This window comes from Peromyscus eremicus, chromosome 3 (genome assembly GCF_949786415.1).
Source record: "Peromyscus eremicus chromosome 3, PerEre_H2_v1, whole genome shotgun sequence".
Lineage (NCBI taxonomy): Eukaryota > Metazoa > Chordata > Mammalia > Rodentia > Cricetidae > Peromyscus > Peromyscus eremicus.
Genome location: NC_081418.1, coordinates 73,860,330 through 73,881,889, shown reverse-complemented (window position 1 = coordinate 73,881,889; position 21,560 = coordinate 73,860,330). Strand labels below are relative to the sequence as shown.

The 21,560-nt window shown below is 39.8% G+C and overlaps 1 protein-coding gene across 1 annotated transcript in view; it reads left to right on the top strand.

Annotated features, from left to right (window-relative positions):
* The window catches only part of Fam13a (family with sequence similarity 13 member A), a 93,920-nt gene that overhangs the window by 19,718 nt on the left and 52,642 nt on the right, over positions 1 to 21,560 (top strand). Inside the window, exons 2-4 of the mRNA XM_059256695.1 lie at positions 11,980 to 12,021; positions 15,083 to 15,259; positions 20,613 to 20,799. Of these exons, the coding sequence (XP_059112678.1) occupies positions 11,980 to 12,021; positions 15,083 to 15,259; positions 20,613 to 20,799 (406 nt within the window). The remainder of the gene's footprint in view (positions 1 to 11,979; positions 12,022 to 15,082; positions 15,260 to 20,612; positions 20,800 to 21,560) is intronic.

Below are 21,560 nucleotides of genomic sequence, written 5' to 3'. Positions count from 1 at the left end.
CAGGACTGGATCACTGGATCATGCCACCTATTAAAGGCCTTTTCCTGACTGTCTTATTTTGTTACCCTGGGTGACAACAATCCGTGTTTTAAGTAGTATTGAATTTTATTTTTATGTTTACTATATTTAAGGTAGATGGCAAAAATGGGCTTAAGTCTTCAAAGATATATACCAGTGTTTTACAGTATGAAACTGTGAATTTTTTTCTCATTACCAGTACTATAATATTTCCAGAATACTGTCTGTAAAAAAAATTTTCTAAATTGGTAGAATGAAAGAAAAATAAGGAGGCTGCAGAGATGACTCAGTGGCTAAGAGCACTGGCTGCTCTTCCAGAGGCCCAGAGTCCTGTTCCAGAATCTACATGGTAGTTCACAAGAGCCTGTACTCTAGTTCCAGGGGATTAGATACCCATTTCTGGCCTCCCAAGGCACCAGACACTGAGCACAAATGTACATACATGAAGGCAAAACATCTGCACGCATAAAATTAAAAAAGAATTTAAATAAAATTTTTAGAAAGAAAGCTCATAGTATATTTACTGGACTTTGAATGCAAGCTACTTGCTCTATTCAATACTAGGGTCATAAACACTAAAATGCAAGGACATTAGAAATAAAGAATGAAATTGCAAAGGGATAGCTCAGCAGGTAAGAGCCCTGAATGCTCTTTCAGAGTTCAGTTCCCATCCCCCACATCAATGGCTCACACCCTCCTGTAACTCCCTCACCAGGGCATCTGATGCCTTCTTCTGACCTTCTTGGGCACACACACACACACACACACACACACACACACACACACACACACAACATTATACACACACATACACATAAATAATAATAAAAAATAAACCCTCAAGAATGAATATTCCTGCAAGCCTACGTTCACAGCAGAAAAAGAAAAGTAGGCAGCAGGCACATAATTGAAGTTCAAAGTAAGTGGAGCTGTTGTTTCACAAGAGCAAAAATAGTAATTATTTAACCTGTAATTAAAATTCCAAAAGTATTTTTTTCTTTTCTAAGTAACATTATATGATACTCTCAAAAATAATATAAGAATTAGTTTGGTATGAGTTTATCTTAATTTTTTTTTTCTCACTTGATATGAAACTAAAAGAAACTACTGAGAAAACAGTAACCCACCCCTGTAATTATTTGGCTGGCTAGTTTGAGGTAGCCTTTCTTGCTATTCTGTCATAAAGAATTTAAGTGGGAGAAAGAAAGGTGATTGCTAATTATTATTAATCTCTGCTGGGAACTTTTAACTAGAAATGTGACATGTCTGCTAATGAACAATTTATAAATAAGTGCACATTTCTTGTGTTATATCTAATGAGTGAATAATGCTTAGCTGTTTTTAGTGTTTTCATGTTTCTACAACTTCAATTTTTTAATCATTTTATTACTTAAGAGTTCTTTGCTTCAATGTCCAAAACATAGTTATTACAAGACTCACAGATTCCTCACTGACTTTTTAAGATGATAAAAAAATTATACTCATTTTTACATTCAAAGTAATATTTTGTCTGTAGAAAGTAAAAATGGATTGAGAGTCGCAACCTGCTACTTTCCCAAATAGTAAGTTGAGTACTGAATGCTATATATTATATTTGATGGTGTTGATTCTCTAGATTTTTCTTAAGGGGGGGGTGGAAAGGACCAACCAACAGATGAGACATATCTGCTGAGACAGGCACTCAGCAGAAACAGAGCCACCAATAAGGAGCCAGGCAGAGTGGTTGGGGATGAACAACTGGTCAGTAGTCGAATTAATGCTGGAAGATCAGCACAAAGCGGAACAGAAGACTCAGGAGGCTGCAGTCCGGGAGTGGGTAGCCTTCACAGAGAATGAAATGGGTCAGGACAGATGGAAGATAGAGTAAAGCAGTCCTCCGGTCTCAAAGGAAGGGGAGCAGATGGTCATCAAGGCAGGTCGCACAGGGACCTAGCCACTGGTGCTCAGCTGGTGAGGCAGGAACGTGGATGAAGGGCCTGGAAGGAGGCTGCAGCACACCAGTGGAGGCCTCAGGGTGTGAGTTTGGCTGGAGGACAGGGTAGGGCACCGGAGCGGGGAACCAAAGGAGGCCAACCTTCCTCACCTTGCTTCACGGCCATGGTGTAGAATTTCTTCCTCTGTGACTTCCTTCTTCATAGTCACGTTGCACCCTGTATTTCTCTCCTGGGCATTTTAGTTGCTTCAGACCTTTCTGTAATAAAGCAAGACTGTTAGACGCGAGTGCCCACACACTGAGTCTAAGTAAATACCGTCTGTGGTAACAGTCCAGTGTCCACTGCAGTCCCTCTTTAGCCTGCCTAACTCTACAGAGAGCCGGTATCTTTCTTTGAAGGGGAGGGAAATAAAAACTACAGATCAACACCTGCTACCACCATGTGTCAAGTTCATTGCAGTTACAGTAGCTTAGATAGTGCGTGTCCTTGTTCCCCAGATTGTTCTCTTGGGATTAACCAGCCCTAATGAAATAATTAGGGCAACGAAAGCGAAGCAAAACTTGGGTAAGACCTCAGCTAAACAAACACATGCCTGTGCACGATACACAAGGAACATTCTTGGCAAGCGTATCATACTGTGTTCTCTTTCAGACTCTAGGCTGGTATCCAAAACCAGGAACCCCCAACTCAACCGATCAGATTAACATCAAAAGCAACTTGCCCTTGATGTTCTTCCATGCCCGGCGCTGCCTGTTGCTGTCTGCATTCTTCCTCCTGGCATCTGGTCAGATCTGGCTGGGATCTGGTGCTCGTTATGTTTCCATTTGTCTGAGTTCTCAGTGTCTACAGACTTGACATTGGGCTTCTAGAGCCGATTTCCACCGGAACCAGGGCTCTTCCCCCTCCACTTTCTCTTCGTCTCCCCCTGCTCCCACCCCACCTGCCTTCAAGCTCTTGGTGCCCATCCAACCAGATTTTACGCTTGAGTTCCAAACAAATTCCTGGACGGCCTGTGTGGCCTGTGCTTCATCTAAGTCTGAGCTGTATGCTTCAGGGCCTGCCAACCTGTAGCCAGTCTTACTGGGCTGTTGCCAGCCCCATGGCTTCTCACATTTGCCCCTGATAGCACACTGAACCTGTCTTCTGGTAAGGACCCAGTTCTTCCTAATTTCCTTTTTGATGCACCATTGAAACTCTGGAGTTGACAGTTTTTAAATTTCAGCCCAAGTTTTAACAGGGTACAAACCAAAGATGAATTACTGTTGAGCAAGTTGGAGTTGCTTGAGTCAGGCTCAGGATTTCATCTGTCTTCCAGTTGTCCTGAAGGAATATCTGATAGATTTATTTCCCAGTTAATTGTTTGGGACGCAAGGTCATTCTTTAGGATTTTGTCCATTTTTAATTGCTGGAGACTTAGACCTATCATTTTACGTAAGATTCTGAACTGCTGAGTCAATATTGAAAATCGTTAGCATTGAATAAATTCAAGTTAAAAATTTACCTGCGGCTGGATAGGTTGCTTAGTGGGGAAATGTGCAAAGCCCTGGGTTTACCATAAACAGGGAGATATCTAAATTATGTCATGCAACTCCTGTCTTTGTATGTAGACAACTTTAAAAACATTTTGAGATGCTTTTTTTGAGGGGGAGCAGAGGGGAATACTATCTTCAACGATTTATGCTATAATGTGCATGTTTGTGGTTTTTCATTATATTTCTTTAATTTTAAATTTGGGTTGTTATTATTTTGAATTTTTGTCTTTGAAAGACAGTGTTTTCTAAAGCCCCTCATTATTATCCAGGTGTGGTGATGCACGCCTTTAATCCCAGCACTCAGGAGGCAAAGGAAGTCAGATCTCTGTGAGTTCAAGGCTAGCCTGGCCTACACAGTGAGAGCCAGGACAACTAGAGCTGCATAGTGAGACCCTGTGTCCAAACAAAGAAATTGATTATCATGAAATGATTTAAAGAAGTGTATACCACAGATACTTTATTTGTGTCTAGTTTGTTTCAGGCTGCTGAAGGGAGAAAACAAGCTATTTATTTAGTATGTATTTAATTTTTTAACCAGATGAGAACTCAAGTGTGTTTAGACAGTTTGGAGCACAAATAACTTACCTATTGTTTTTTCTTATCCTTCTTGACAGGAATAGTGTTTCTAAGCTCAAGGAGCAACTGTGGAGTTCAGTTGCCCTGTGTGTGTGTGTGTGTGTGTGTGTGTGTGTGTGTGTGTGTGCAATACAAATGACATAACATTCACCAATCACATCAATTTTAATTATTTTTGATATTTTGTAAAAATATTTAGGTTACAATTTACCATTTCCATCGTTTTAAATGAACAGTTGAGTGATGTTTCATACATTCTGTTGTTAGACACCTGTCACTGCCACCCATCACTAGAAACTCCAGAACTTAGAAGACTGAATTCTGCGCCCATGGACTATTAGTTCCTCATCACTTCCCCCTCAACCCCAGCCCTTGGCATTTATCATTCTGCATTTGTCTCGTGTCTTCTATGCTCTCGGCATCTGGCCTAAGTGGAGCCATGCAGAATCTGTCCTTTTGTGACTGTTGTTTCCCTTAGCAGAGTATCCTCAAGGCTCGTGTAGCATGTATCAGAAACCCAGTCGTTCTTTGTTGTTGTTTTGGTTTTAAGGTTTACTTATTTATTATGTATACAGTGTTCTGCCTGCATGTATGCCTGCAGGCCAGAAGAGGGCGCCAGATCTCATTCCAGATGTTTGTGAGCCACCGTGTGGTTGCTGGGAATTGAACTCAGGACCTCTGAAAGAGCAGCCAGTGCTCTTAACTGCTGAGCCATCTCTCCAGCTCCAAAACTTGGTGTTTTTAAAGGCATGTCCCAAGGATTGAACTCAGTCATCAGGCTTGTTGGCAAGTGCCTTTACCAGTTGAGCTATCACACTGGCCTAAGTTGCTTCCATCTTTGGCTATTGTAAACGATGCAGCTTGTAAACATGTTGTTCAAATTGCCAGCTCCCTGATTTCAGTTCTATTAAATATATACCTAAAAGCAGAATTGTTGGACTTATTTTTAGGTGTTCCCATACTGTTTGGCATCCAAACAGCACCAATTTACATTTCCAATAATTACAAATTAGAGTTTTCATTTTTTCCATCCTCACAACAATTGTTAATTTCTGTTTCTGATAATATAGAAGCCCCTATAGAGTTGAAGCATGGGGAACTCTTCGAATATTGCTTCTTCCTGGCTAAGATCTAAGTTTTGTATAGGATTGAATGTCTCATTTTTAAATGTGCCATAGGATATTTTCATGTGCAGACCCAGCTGTAGACCAAAGTACCAGTATGATCAAAAATGAATAACTTTAATACTGTTTGACAGTTTTGAGAAACTCAGTCCTGAGTTCCTGATATATGAGCGTCATTGCTCAGACTTCTTGCATAATAAGAGTTAAGTATAGAATCTGGACTCAGTTTTCTCAACGTTAATGAAAACATTAGGCTTGTGTTCGGACTCCATTGAGAAAAATCAATCATATAAAATTTTAATGCTTCTCTCCCTTGGCTTTCCCTCAGCATGATAAAGCAAAGGAAATTTTTCCTTACTAAAAATGACCCATTCAGCTCCATGACTCCATATTGGCTTCTCTCTGGAGGAACTTTGGATTGGAATAAAATAAAAGCTTAGAGTTAAGCAGGTAGCTGACTACCTTCTCTGATAGAACTACCCTCAATTTCCTTCTTAAATTCCAAGGATGTTAGAAAAGCTCTAAACTTAGAGTCCACGCTACAAAGAAAGCTGGGATGTCAAAAGACTGCCCCTTAATGTGCACCTTGAAGTCTTTATGTTCCATCTGCTGGTCAAAATAGACAGCTAGGAAAAGAAAGGCGTGTGGGAGAGGGCAGAACTGGATTCCCTTTATTACCTGCTTCACTGACCAGAAAAACAAGTGGCATTCCTCAAATGGAGGAGAGACCTGAGTCATCAGAACAGAAGTGTGTGTTCCTTTTCACCTCCCGGTTACCACTAGCTTCTTAATTTCACTATCAACTCAAAGACTTAGCACACAGAACAATGGGAAGGAGAAAGGATACCCCTGGGACGTCGGCTACTTAACCAAAACATTTGGAAAAGGTCTCAGAGCAGGGGGATTATTGGATTTTTAGTGTATGCTTCAAAGTATATGTTGCACAAAAGCTAACTAATTCTGTGTGTGTGATTCTCCAGTGTACTCCTAATGGTGGAGTAAACAAGCAAGTCTGCCCACAAAAGCGGAGCACATTGTCCTAGGGCAGACTCATGTACTGGCTACAGTCAGCAAGGACATTTGGACAATGTCATAAACTAAGAACTAATCAGCTCACCCAGGTTATTTGGAAATGACGTCTCGATTCCTTGTTGCCCCTTAAGAACTCTTTCACACAAAGAAATGATTTGGGATTTACAAAACAAAACCACACATTAAAGGAAAAGACAATCTTCCCTGAAAATTTAATATAAAAATAACTTTTTACTTGAAAAGTAATATTGATAATCTTCTCAAAAGATTCTCAAGGATCTGACCAAACTCTTTGAAATGTTAGTAAGAATCTGTTAGGGACACACGTTTAGATCTGAAATGAAAGATAAAGAGGTCTAGACGTTAAAACTTTAGTTAGTTAAATTGGCATTACAAATGCATTAAAAAAAACTGTGAGAAGCACTAGAGAGCAGATACTTTTTAAAATCAAGTATAAGACACTATCTAGCAGATATCCTGGTTCTCTGGCTCCCATGGTTCCTTTTTCTTGGTGTTTTCATCAGTATAATATATAGATTTCTATAATAGTCTCCATTTGTTACAAAAAGTTGGGTTTTTTTTTTTTTTGAAGGGTGAAAGATATACTTGCCTGTGGGTATAAGATAAGTGTTTAGAATACAGTTTGGGAAACTGGTAGTATTACGTTCTCCTCTGAGTCTAATATATTTCCAGCCCTGGGGAATTGATGTAAATCTAAACTTTCACATTGTTTAACAAAGGTAAACTTCTAAGTACATATGAAAATGGGGGTTGTACATGCAGCAATATGTCAGTGAGAAAATTTACAAAGAAACACACGAAGAAATGAAGACACAGATCCTAAACCTCCCCCTGCAAACGGCTCCGGTATCTCCAGTATTCATGCTTTTGCTTGCTCTTTGCAAAAGATCTCAATCACTTGAAGCACTTTAGTAAAGAAGTATGAAGACAAATATTTTTGTTCCTGTTCATTAGTATGTACTCCATGTAGTATGTACAGTATTATGTATACTATATTTAAAACCAAACTGTGTTCAAGATGTTAATAATATCAACCATATGTAGATGATACAGCCAATAGTTAAGGTTAATGGCTATAAAAATGCCACATGACCGCTCTGCATGTGATAATCATGGCCCAAGGGTAAAACACAGGGAGTAAGTATGAGGATGGAATGTGTTTTCATGAGGAACACTTCGCTGAATGCACTAAGATCATAAAATTGAGAAAGCCACCCTCCAGTTACCTATAATGTCATCCTTACTGTTGACACTGTGTGTCAGCTTTTGTTGTTAGAAAACAATACCTCAGCACTGTAGTTTGTTAAATACAGAAATCAAGAATTTGGTGATTTTGTAGTTGTTGTTTTGATTTTGGTTTTTTTTTTTGGTTTTTTGGTTTTTTGGTTTTTTTTGAGACAGGGTTTCTCTGTATAGCCCTGGCTGTCCTAGAATCAGCTCTGTAGACCAGCTGGGCCTCGAACTCAAAGATCCTCCTGCCTGAGTCTCCAGAGTGCTGGGATTAAAGATGTGCATCACTACTGCCACCCGGCTTGAGTTTTGTGACATTTTGATTATTTATGTGATTTTTTTAAGGCTTAAACAAATCCCATAATATCCTCTTTGTTGGTTTTTTTTTTAATTAAACAAATGTATATGTTGCATTCCATAGAGAAATGGCAATTCTGTTAGCCTTCATGGGGTTTGGTACGGTGGTGGTGCTGTACTTAGGACTGGGTATGCCGCCTAAGAGAACACACTGAAACAGGAGAGGATGCACAGCGCATGCCTTTTCAGGGTGTCTCTGTCTAGTTTTGTAGATGTGAAGCTTTGTGTGTGTGTGTGTGTGTGTGTGTGTGTGTGTGTGTGTGTGTGTGTGTACCCACATGCATGCATGCTCATGCCCGTGTTTTCTTTTTCTTCAAACCAAGGGCTCTAATAAGTCTCCCTTGTCGACAGGCATCTGCACATCTCAGCATATGCAAATTTTAGAGACCAATGTTACTAAGCATAATTAGCTTAAGAAAATGTAGTTTGGACTCTGCTAATAGAAATAGAGACTAAAGGAACCTCAGTGTGCCATGGAGCATACATCAGCTTGTAGGCTCAGAGTCTAGTTTAGTACATGATTGTACCAATGGAACATGCAGATGCAGCATCGTTAACAGTAGCCATGGGAATGAAACTGAGTACAGTGCTGGGACTGTGTGTGAGCTTACTTCTTTCAGTCTTTGCTCTGTCAAAAGTCAGGAAGTACATAAGAAAGAAATTTTCTTAATGTGTTAGTAAAGGGCTCTGAATTAATACATCAATTCCTATTTTTATATAGAGAATTTAGAAGCTTCATGAAATGAAGAAAATAGTATGTTATACTTTAACTTTATTGCTCAAATGCATTTTAGTTTATATCAATGCCTTAAATTTCCTCCTTGAATGAACCACAGCTTTAAAAGCTGCCCTTGTTGCTGTCATTAAATTCTTTTTATAAATTTTGTATTCGCTAATACTAAGCACATCCTGTGGAACTGTCAAGGTGGCTGGATACTTGACCACAGCCATTTTGGTATTTAATAAAACTGCTTGACTGCTAACCACGTCATAAAACTAACTAACTGTAGTTCTGGTCTTTTATCATGACTTAAATTTGGGGGCAGTAAACTTGAATCTGAGACAGTGTTACTAAGTCTTAGAGCTAAACAGATATCACAAGGCCAAGCCTTTCACTTTCTGTGTGAAGACACCAGCCCAAAGCAGCCTAGCTAATCAGTGGCCTGCCTATGACGTCATCCAGTTTCCAGAGCCAAGACCAGAGCCTTGCCTTTTCTGATTCTCAATGGAAAATATCTTCTTTAAGTTCTTTAAAATCATGTCCAAGCTACATAAACTAGAAATTCTATATTCCATTTAAAAAATAAAAACATAAAGTTAGCATAAATCAGACTTAAAATAAATACAGCAAAAATGAAGACGATATAACTATTTGGTCTTATACTATTTGTCCATTCACCTTTGTAACCCGAAGAGAAATCTCCATGACTGACTCATGGCTCAAGTCATTTTTCTTTTAAGTTATGAGGAAGATCTTAACTGATTTTCATTCACTAAGATTAGCATAAGCTAGGCATGGTGACACACACCTTTGATCCCAGCACTCCAGAGGCAGAGGCAGGTGGGCCTCTGGGAATTGGAAGCCAAGCTAGTCTACAAAGCAAGTTCTAGAGAGAACATGACTCAAAAAGAAAAGAAAAAAAAAGAAAAAGAAAGAACAACAAAAAGATTGCCATATTATGTCTTTATTAATTTGTTTGCAACATTTAAAATAGCTATTGTGATATCTGAATAATTGAAATTCTCAAGAATTTTAGGGCAAGGATTAAGGGGCCTGCAGTGTGTCTTTTACTGGCGAGCAATATCATGGGAGTAACTGGGGAATTCATAAAAACTGCAGAATCTAGCTAAGGCTGTAGCTCAGTGGGAGAGCTTTTGCCCAGTTCTGTAAACTTAGCTCCGTCTTCCCTTAGACCTGGTGAATCACCTGTGCTAAAAAGGGCATGGGTCATTCCTGTGTCTGTTGAGGCTCTAACGTACCTATTTAGAGAGTTAGAAATGTCAAAGCCGGACACTTTTGTTCTTGTGACTTTTTCTTCCTCACAATTTGTTTCTCCTTACCCTGGGGGGGAAAAAACAACAAAGGAACATAACAATACCAGTCTGGAGCTGGCACAGTAGCTCAGTGGAATAGCACGGCCTAGCACATGTCAGGCCGTTTGTTTTATCCCCAGCACCACAAAACAACAAGCAAATGCATCCTCTGCTTTAATAGATGAAGAGAACAACATGAAGAACCAAGTATGTAAGAGAGGAAAGGGACTACATCTCCTCCTTCTGGGGCCAGCCGTCAGACTGGTTGGTGGCCTGTCTTTGGAATGTTCTTTAGCATTTAACACATCTGCCTCTTTGCTTTTCTAGGTCTTTCCTAGCTGTTATTCAGCCCATTCTTGGCTCCCCAAACTGAGATTGTGTAACTGTATTGAGGAGCACAGGAGTTAATTATACAGTGTTGGATTTATGGAGGGCTAGCCACAAAACATCCCTAGGGGGACTGCCTGTTCCAGTTCAGGACAGATACAGCAAGAGTTTCTTGTTGGCCACAGAGCCTGGGAACCACTGTGACTAACAGGCATTGTGGCCAAAAGGCAAAGTCAAATGCTAAGCCTTCACCTCTACGTGCAAACATGCTCCAGTGTACGTGGTAATGAGCTCAGGTCCAGAGTTGACACTCCTAGCTCCGTGCTGATCTGTGTCTCTCCTCCAGAGCAGTTGTTAGGTTGTCTGACCTCATCACCGAAGACAGGAAAGACAGCACATACCTCCTAGGTCCACTCTAAGCTAAATGAGAAAAAATACATGCAAAAAAGCACTTAGTACAGTATCTGAAAACAGGAAGAGTTCAGGGCTTTGACTTATGTATGCATGTATTTATTTGTTCTTAGTTTTCTTTTGCACAGTGAAGTGGTTTTGTGTTTTTCCTATCTTTGGGCATAAGTTAGAACTGTACCTCAACTGATGAAAATGACTGATAGATGATTATTGGCTTCCTCTGGAATAAGGATTTTTACACCTAGCATGGTAGTGGTGGTGGTGGTGGTGGTGGTGGTGGTGGTGGTGGTGGTGGTGGTGGTGGTGGTGAGCGATAGAATCCTCCAAGTGGCAGGTCCTGACATGAAGGTGCTGAAGTGTGTTATTACACAGGAGCAAAAGCTAGCTGATTCTGAAGCAATACATGAATGTGTTCGAATGACACCAGTTGAATTAGCATTTAGGTTGGTTGAACCGCAACCATTGGTAGTGATCTCTAGTCACTTTCATCTTCTTGTATAGTCTGACAAGTAGGAAGAGAAAAGGGAGAGACCATGTTAAAAAACTAGCTTGATAGACTTAGAAATCTGCTCAATGTTTGACTCCCCTTTTTTTGGCATAAAAATTTACATCTTGACTAAGTACAGGGTTGGGGTGGAGGGCTGTGAGAAGTAGTGACAGATACTTTTCGATAGCTGAAGCTGGACTTTGTGAACCCTGTGAACACTGTGAACCCTGGCTTTGTGAATACGGAGCTCCCCTAGGCAGGAGGAGGCTCTGGTGGGTGTGCATGGGTGATATGGAGTAATTGTCTTAATTATTCCAAAAGAATCAGGCTTTTTAGAAAATGGAAGTTTATACAAGTTCAGCCAAATGTGCTAAGTCGTTTGTTCGAGTGAGGTATCAGAGCGTGACAGTTTCCGTCTCGAGGAATGTAGGGAGGAAATGTGTCTGTGGAAAAGATAAGTTGGAAATGGTTAGGTAGAAATCAGTGCCAGCTCCTTGTTCTCTGTCCTCTCTGGACCCTGCTCACCTCCATGAGTTCTGAGCAGTTTTAGAAACATATCTATGCTCAGGCCTGGGACAGCAGGTGATAGGCAGTCAGCAGCAATCGATCACACTAGCACCGTGAAAGAGAAGGCCACAAGGAAGGAGAAGGCCACACGCTCCAGCTACAGCATCAGGCTTAGAGCTATAAGGTGGCTTCTAGGGTCGGTGTTGGAAGAAGTAAACAAGCCACCTCTGCGTGAGACACAGTGGAAGGGCGTCCTGCCCTGGTTGGTGATCGTCAAGGACCCCTTGGGACCTCACTGACTCTGCCCTCTTAGCATCCCTTCAGATGCTGGTTCGCCATCTGACCTTTCAGCCAATCTGATTTTCTTTTTCTCTGTTTTTTTTTCACAGTGCTCATGTATCCCAAGTCAGCAATGTTTCAACAACTGGAGAGTAAGTTATTTGTTTTCTTATTTTGGAACTCTTTATGCCTTTTCCCATTTATTAATGGGGGGGAAGCAATTCTACTGTATAATATTGGAAGATTGTAGTGAGTCTTTCTCTGTCCCACCAACCAGCGCCCAAATCACGACACGGAGACTGATTATTAATTATGAAAGCTTGACTAATAGCTTACGCTTGTTTCTAAATAGCTCTTATAACTTAAATTAGCCCGTATCTTTTAATCTGCATTCTTTTACATGCATGGTTACTTTTACTCTGTACTGTCCATGCTGCTTCCTCTGCATCTCCTCATGTCTCCCCCTTCTTCTTCTCAGCATCCTCTGTGCCTGGAAATTCTGCCTAGCTATTGGCAGTTCAGCTTTTTATTGAACCAATCAGAGTGACGCATCTTCACTGTGTACAAAAAGATAATTCTACAACAGAAGAGTAGGATAGTAAACAAGCAGTGATTTTTAAGCTGTTCATGTCCAGAATGTAGCTATGTCTGTGACTGTACACGACTCCCCTCCCCCACTTGACACCACCAACTAGGTTCTTCGTTATTTTCCCTGTGTATGCTAGGTTAGCCTTAAGTTTCCTGTGTAGCCCAGGCTGGCCTTTAACTCACAATCCTGCCCGGGCCCCAGTGCTAGGATTATAGATGTGTGCGTGCCACTGTGCCTGGCACTATTAGCTTGTTTGTTTATTTCAATAGAAACCATGTCAGGTTCAGTGAACGTCTGCAGAGCCATTTCTGTTCCCTGGAGGCATCTTGCCGGGGAGAATGTAAGTAAAGCTAAAGCATTAATTGTGACCTTTCTTCTCACTTTGTTCATCCTACTGAGATCACACGTGTTGAGCACCTGCACTGTGCCATCCGCAGTGTTAAACGTGTGGTAGTGAATGAGCCTTGGCCCTGCCTTTGAGGATTCTTGCAGTCCTTTCATTTTTGTTCTTACAGGGATGTAGGAAAGAAAACGAAGCTGTGGTGGCATCGAGTCCTTTCTCTGCACAGCAGTGGTGGTGCTGGGGTGGTTGTGTCTGCACATTCTTTTTCCCTCGGAGGCTTCCAGGGGCACATAGGCTAGGCACCGTGCTGCTTTTTGCCCGGCCCTGGCTGGACTTTCTGCACTTGCTCATCTCTCTGACCTCATTGCTCTCTGCTGCTAGTCACTTGACTTGCCATTGCTGAGACAGTCCCAGTTGATTTCTGCGACAGACCTTCAACTTGGCTGTGACCTGCCACGCCAGCACTTTCATGATTTGATTCATCCCTTCCAGGAACCTCTTCCTGACCCACTGTCAGACAGCACACGGCCACACTGTTCCCTCCGTCCTGCCCTGGAGAAGGGCAGGCTGTGGTAACACAGGATCTTTTCCGCCGTGTTCATGGTTGTCTTCCCAGTGCCAGGAAGCATGTTAGGAATGTATTAAGCACTACTTAGTCTTCACTTCTCTAGATAAATGGTCTCTGGCCCAGAGGCCTTTCTGTTGCCCCTACCTCCTTTCTTTTTGTTCTGGGACGTGTGACGCCTATTCATAACATCTTCCTTGAGCAATAATCTAGTGGGAAAGGTGGGGAAGGTGTGATATGGAGGAAAGAAAGAGAAAGGAAGAAGCACCGGTTGGACAGAATTGGAGTCTCAAAAGATGAACTTGGATTTTTCCCACTAGTTGAGGAAGCAAACAAGGGCAGAACTAACTTTCCTCGGCTCTGTCAACTTTAAAGATTCCAGAGCTGAACCAAGATGAGCGTGGTCTTGCCCTTGTGTGCGTGATAATCTCTGCTCATGTAGGTGGTAACACTGTAAGCTGCTCTGTACGTGATGCCAACTTATTTACCTTCTCTACGCCAGTGAGTCACTCGGAGTGCAGAATACGGAAGTTGCAGTGACCACCTCACTTAGGCTATACTTGTCCCTTGTCTTAAAGTAACTTTAATAAAACACTTTAATGCAATTAAAAAAACCCTGTTTATTTGGCAAATTTTAAGTTGAAGTTTTTAAAGAGTGTTTGATGAAACTAGGGCTAGCAGTTTCATAAGATTGCAAGTTTGAGACTTGTTTGGGCTATGTAGCAAGACTCTGTCCCAAAACAAAACAAGCAAAACCCATTTTATTTAAAGAAAGGTACCTTTCGTCTAGGTATTAAAACAAACAAACAAACAAAACCAGAAAACTGTGAGTCTTTTAAGTGGAAAAAAAAGGAACTTTGAGGACTATAAGTTAAGAGTTTTCCACACCAGTGTATTCAGAATGGAACTAAATGGCAGTTGATTACTTAGATACACTGAGAGATTCTGCCACTATAAAACTGGCACAGCGAGATTAGGTCGGGGCAGTGTCAATGGGCAAAACGATGGCATTTGTATCCCACGCTGCACTGTTTTGGCTCTTCGTGCTTAACCTTTTTTTCCTCAGGTTTAACAAAATAAACCTAGCCTTCCAATTTGAATAGCATGTTTTGGGATATGTTTGTGTGCACCCAGTTTTAATTTTATAAATCACCATTTGATTAGAATTGTGGAAGTATTATGCTATGCCACTGAGTTGTAATTGTTCTGGTGACCAGGGGTTCCCCACCCCCAAACATTATTAATCCCTGTATAACTTTATCTTCGTGAGATTCTAAATATATAGTAGATATTCTAAAATATTTGTGCCAGTTTACTTTGTAAACCAGACTCCCATCTTCCGCAGAGCTGGTATGAAGTCTGGAGGAACCGTGCTTTGTAAAGATACACAACTGTGACTCTATAGTGAAAACTTCTCATTCTACCTTACTCTAATTGGCCCTTATTTCCTGACTGCCTCACAATTATTGCTTGATCTGCTTTGAGCATTTCAGTCATTACAGACTCACAAAATGAGACAAAAAAATGCTGTAATTTAACTCAATTTTTTTAATACAATATGCAAGTATTTTAGATGAACATACCCTTCTGTCTTTGCTTATGAAGTACTAAAGGCCTTCAGTGGGAAATAGAGATACTTCAGAAATATGGGCATATTAAAGGAAATCATTGGTAACCGTGATTGCTTCATTAACTTGGTGGCTTGTTTTTAACTAGGCTCTTAGAAAGAACCATCAGGTCAGCAGTAGAAGAACATCTTTTTGATGTCAACAGCTCTGGAGATCAAAGTGCAGAAGACTCAGAACCTGGACCGTCGCCAGCATCTTCCACACCCACCAGGCACCGAGGGCATCAATTTAAGAAGCAGGATGATGTTTGGAATGGTCGAGACAAGTAAGCTGTCATAGGCTCTTACTCTTGAGTTTTCTCTTTCTGTCTTTAAGTCAGTCGCTATGTTACAGGCACACCTACTCCTCTCATTTCAGCATCTAGATTAAAACTTTACGAGTGTTCACTACGGCCATTCTAAATTTAGCCTGCATCCCATGTGACTTAGTATCTCTGTTTCATCTAGATAGCTAGTATTTTGTTAGAAGCCATGTCTTAATCCACATATTTCACAACTTCCTGTTGAATGTCTTGTTTAGAGAAATGCTGTCCCGAGGCTTTTTCTTCTGTGTAAGTCAACATGAAATTGATTAAGTCAACATGAAGTTAGCTTCTTAGTCAACAGAGTTCCCTTTATTAAATACTAGAGCATCCCTGTAATAACTCTAACACTTGGTTATGTTTTATTATTTTTTTAAAGTTGAACATTTTAATCAAAAGAAGAAAAGCTTAAATTCTGTGTTATAATATTACTTAACTTTTAAAACTTTAAAATTTGCAGCATAAATTTCAGGAATGGTATTACAAAGAGTTTATTCTCCGTTAGTGGCTGTAGTAAATTAAGAGTGCAAATCACCATGCATATTAATAATCATGAGGAAGATTCCCAAGGAAAAGTATTGTATATTGTTAACTGATTATATTGATGTTTCCCTGGAATGTTCCAAGTTTGTTTCCATTTACTATGTGGTTAATATTTTGACCTGATTATTAAGTGTTGATGACTAAATTTGACCCTAGTTCCACACATTCCCCATAACCCCTGCCCCAGGACTCATAATCTATAGCAAAATCTTTATGAAAAACTCTCTTTTTGCTGAAAGAAAATCACAGAAGATAAGCCATGTAAGTAAACCCCTGCTGTTTACCACTAAAGTGTACAAGAGCTATGTTAGCAGATGAATTCACACAGGCAGCAGCATCCATGATCTAACCCACTGACTTCACAAAGAAAGGGCTCATTAGTTTAAGAGTTGTGTTAGAATTTCAGCCCAAACTGGATTTGTAACTGTGAGATCTCAGAACTAAAACTCCTTATCCAACTATTTAAAATATTATTTGGATGATTATTACATCTATATTTAATCAGTACCACACACTAACTTTATATTAAAAAGCTGTGCATCCATCGCAAATTTAATATCCAAAACAAACTTTATTTCAAAACATAGTTTTAAGTGGGAAATGATGGTGCACACCTTTAACTCCAGCACTTGGGAGGTAGAAGCTGGAGAATCAGGAGTTTTCAAAGCTCATCTTGTCTACACAGAGATTTTTAAGGCTAGTCTGGACTACATGAAACCCTGTCTCAAAAATAAATAAATAATAAGACAGGTTCCTGTTTTAAGAATTGTGTTAGAACTGGTAGAAAAGGGTAGTTATAATATTTCCTTAGAAAATAGAAAAACTGCAGCATCAGAAACGCTCACATTTGAAATCAGTCACAGATGGGTTTATATAAAACATTCAGCAGCAAATTTCATATACTGTCTGTCTGTTTTATTATGTGACAAGTATAATTTATTCATTAGCACAGTTATTACCCTCTGCTTTGGCATTTTAAAAAAGATCTTCCCAGTGTCATGACAGGCTGCTTTCCACCCTCTCCCCTTGGACAGCGAATGAATTTGTGGGGTGGGAAGTGGTATCATAGCAGGAAGAGATTAGTGGTAGCAGCGCTGGAGGCAGGTAGCAGGCAGGGATGGTCAGGTCAACAATGGGGAGGGGCCAGATGGGGCCAAGAAATGTGAATCACAAGCTAACTTCTCCCTCTGAGAGAACTTGGTGAGGTTAGTTTCCCGAGTCCATGGATATTTCTTGCATGTGTTATCGTGAGTGTATTCAATTAGCAACATCAGGAGAGCCAGCAGAAATGGGGAATGGTAGAGCCTAGCCAGTTGCAGACAACCCATGGGACTCTAAACTTAGTTTTTCACCTCTGTCATCCCTATCACTGCTCATTGTAATCCCTGTCTTGATCTTGTTACAGCTGAGTAAAAGAGTCTTGGGGTACAAATATTTACGTCCTCCTAGGGTGCCATATATGGCTACCATACAGAAGTTGCTACAACACTCTTTCCTGAGCACCTGGTCCTTCCTTTTGCTCCTTGCTTGCATTATCCATCTACTTGAGAGACATCTGCCCATCTCACCTGACATGCTGGGCCACAGTCTTGTTGGACAGGATTTTTCCAGCTTCCAGCACACACTGAGCATCTTCTCTGGGTTCATGAGGAACAAGGTCAATTATCATCTGTCATGGTCCCAGAGCTATGATTTTTACCTGGCTCAACTTTTCCCACAGTCCGTAGTCTTTGATGGCCGCCCTCTAGTCCCTGGTGGGCTCTCCTGACCTTTTCATGCACCTGGGCTGCCCTGCCAGCTCTGTTCTTCTCCCACTCCTCACCCTTTCGCTTTGCACACTTTCTAGCACCTCTACTCCAATCTCAGAATTTTCTTTTCTTCTTCCTTCTTATACGGACTTCAGAATGCTTAGTCCTCTCTGATAACTGCAGTAGAGCCATTAATATTTTATAAATTGAGAGAACATCCAGGCTAGTCATTATAGCATGTAGGGAATGTATTATTCTTAGGGCTTAATTATAACTGATTAAATCAATTTAGCTAATATTTTCATCAGGTTTTACTTTAAAAAAAAAAAAGCACAATCTTGTAATATTTTACCCAAATAGTCTAGATCTTGTAATGTTTTACCCAAAACTATGAGCCTCATGGAATATTTTCAGAGTGTTTTAAGGAAATCCATTTGTTTTGTTATATTACTTTGCATCTCACTACTTATGGCTGTGATAATTAAACACTGTCCCCAGCCAGTGATGGTCTGAGGCCATCGTGACTTTTTATATAAGTATCACTGAAGGGAGACAAGGACTGCGAATCATTCACTTCGGTGCAAATGATTTGTTGTCAAATTTACAAGGAAAAAAAAAACAATCAAACTCAAATAATTGTTTGCCATAATAAAAGCATAAATGTTTAAGGAATATATCTAGTATATAAAAAGTCTCAGTCTAATTTGTTTGCTTAAAGAATCTGCTGGCTACCAGGTAAATAGAATATGCATGTTTATTTCTATTTTATTGTTGTTTAAAAGCAAGGTATCATTTTTAAGTGAGAGTAGTTTAAATCTTCCAAAACACAATGACCTGAAAACTTAACGCAAACATTTATTACATAAATTATATTAAAATCCTGCTGTAAAGCAAAAAGAAAAGCACGCTCAATTGCAGGAATAATAAATGTCAGTATTATTAAAATAATACATATGCATGAAGGAGGAAGAAAGAAATCCAGGGAAAAAAAGGGGGGGCCCTGGGGAAAGATCCAAGTAATTAAAAGGAAAGGCCCAGAGTTCTAAGTCCAGGTAAAACTGAAATCATGTCAAATATGACAGCAATGCGATGTGTGTTTGGGAAAGGAGTGGGTTCCTATGCTGCAAACCCTCTCTAACACTGTGACTGAGGCACGCTGGCGATGATGCAATCGAAGGTCTCCCTTTGGGAGCCGGCGCAGGTGAGCACGCGCACGGCTATACTGCCACCTTGCTGCATGTCGATGTCAGCAGCTTATTCTGCTTATTTGTTTGTTGTTCCAAATGACCAAAAAAGAAAATCTGGGGACTGGGCATGCACTTCAGCTGCATCCCAGTCACTGAATCATCACTGAAGAAGACTGTTACTTACCCCAAGAATTAAATATTGTTTTAACATCAAAATGCTATAAATGAACATAATGTTAAAATATTATTTCCCTCAAAAAAAAAAAAAAAGAAAAAGAAAAGAAAATCAGCTTTCCATTTGATTTTTTAAAATACTTTTCAGTTTCTGTATTAGTGTGCTCCCCCAACAAAGTACACAGACTGATAGTCCTAAACAACAGTGTGTATTTGTTCACAGAGCTAGGGGCTGGCAGGTCCATGGTCAAGGTAGAGACAGGGCTGGTTTTAGGCAAGATCACTGTCCTGGGCCTGACATGACTATATTTGTGCTGTTCTCATGGGACCTTCCTTCTTTCCTGATGTCTCTTATATGGAGAGCACTCACATTGGATGTCCTGCTGTAATGACCTTCGTTAGACTGAATTACTTCTGAACGGCCTTTCCCTCACCATGGGTATATTAAGCATCAGAACAGAACATTGACACAGGAATTGTGAGGGGACACAGATAAGTCTATATCAAGCATGATAGGATCTCACTAAAAGGTATAATTGGCACATAGTAGTTTTGGGAAATAGGCAGGGTAATAAGAAGACAGAATTTGAGGGATGAAACATATTTTGGATTTGCAACCAAACTCCTGCAGCCAGCTGCAGATACACTATGCGTGAATGTAATGTCTGCATGCTAGACGCTGTCAGCTTTACATCCTCTCTTCAATTAGTTTGTCCGTAAACAAACTTTCTCGTTGGGACCACCAGCTCACAAATAATGACACAAAGACTTATTATTAATTATGAAAGCTCAGCCTATAGCTTAGGCTTGTCCCACTAGCTCTTATAACTTCAATTATCCCCTTTCTTTTAATCTATGTTGTTTTACATGGCTCAGTTACCTTTATTCTGTACTGCCTATCCTGCTTCCTCTCCATCTGGCTGGCGACCCGTCTTTCTTCTTCCCAGAGTGCTCTTTGTCCAGAAGACCTCCCTATACCTCCTGCTGTTTAGCTTTTATTAAACCAATCCTCACAGTGACACATCTTCACACAGTATAAAGGAATATTCCACAACAGTTTGTCCTTAAGTGTCTCTGATAAATGTATATAAATCTTCACACAATTTTAACACATACGTATATTCTACATTCTAAAACGACCAAATTATCCAGCACTAAAAATATCTAAAGATAATAGAACTTGGAAAATAATATGATAGTAGTTTTTAATTCATAATTTCCTTTCTATTATAGTGTAAGGGTGTGAATTTATTGCAGAATAAGTATTTAATGCTGTCTTTCCCTGGGGCATGTGATGAGCTGACAGTAAAATATGGTGTCTATTTTTGGTTGTCAAATTCATTTATTTCCAGATGCAGGTTTAGGGTGAGGGAATTACACTAACTCAGCCATGCTATGAGACTCTCAATCATTTCCGCCTTACCAAGCCATAGTGCTGTGTTGGTAGTTTAATTTAATCCATGATATAGATTAAAACAAAACTTTACTAAGTCATTAATTTTGTGAAAACTTCTTACAGGACTGGTTAAAATACTAGTGTTTCCATAGTACAAATGAATTAAAGTCTATGATTATGATATTCCTGTGTGACGTCATGTAGTGACTATATTATAAAGTTTCCCCTTCACATTTTAAAATAAGATTAAGCCTTTTTTTTTCTTTCAGGGAACTTATCAATAAGGAGAATATTCCCTATGGCTTCAGCAACTATGATGAGTGTATTTTGAACGTCCAGGAAGCAGAAAGATTCCCGGATGATACTTGTGATTATGTAGAAGAAAGAAGTAAACCCAAGCGTCAGAAATCCAGTTTCAGGCTTACAGAGCTCAGTGAAAATCATGATGGGCTCCTGGTAAGTAGGTATTTTAGTAACTTCTTTACTTTATCTTGTAAAGAAATATCTCTCTTCCTTAATTTAAAAAAATGGAATTTCACAAAATTATAGGCATTCTGAGAAAGACCTCCAACCCAGAAAGTACATGCATTTGTGTTTCTCTTTAGTAAATGTAGTGATTAAGGCAGAGAAATATGACTTTCTGCCAAAAGAGCAAGAGACAAATCTTTGGTGTTGTTTAAATTGGCTTTTAATCTAACTTTTAAGCATTTTTACATTTTTGTAAATCAAAATGTTCATAAAACACATTTCCTTATTTTCCCTCATCTTATTTATTCTTGTCCATATGAACACTTGAAATGGATAAACACAAAGGAAGGTTAGAGAGGTAACCATGCTATGCTCAAAAACATTTTCCTGCTTGGTGTCAAACTTAAACCCTTATAATACTTTACTCCTGGTTAATCAAAAGCAAAAAAGAATTAATGGTCAACACAGTTACCTCACACCAGAACTTTGAGGCATTAATTTCATATCTAAGTTTTGCAGTTCTTTTAGTCAGTAGCAATATCTATATGACTATTTGATATTCATCCTTCTTTTTATTTATTCTGCAGTTTCTCTGAAAAATGAAACCCCAAATCTGCCTTGTGATTTCTTTTTTGCTATTTTTTTTCTTTTAGTAAGGCAAAATTAACAACAATGACCCCATAGATAAATGGATAACAGAACTAGAGTCCCCAGTAGAGTTGGAAATGGAGTGTCTGTCTGGTGTAGAC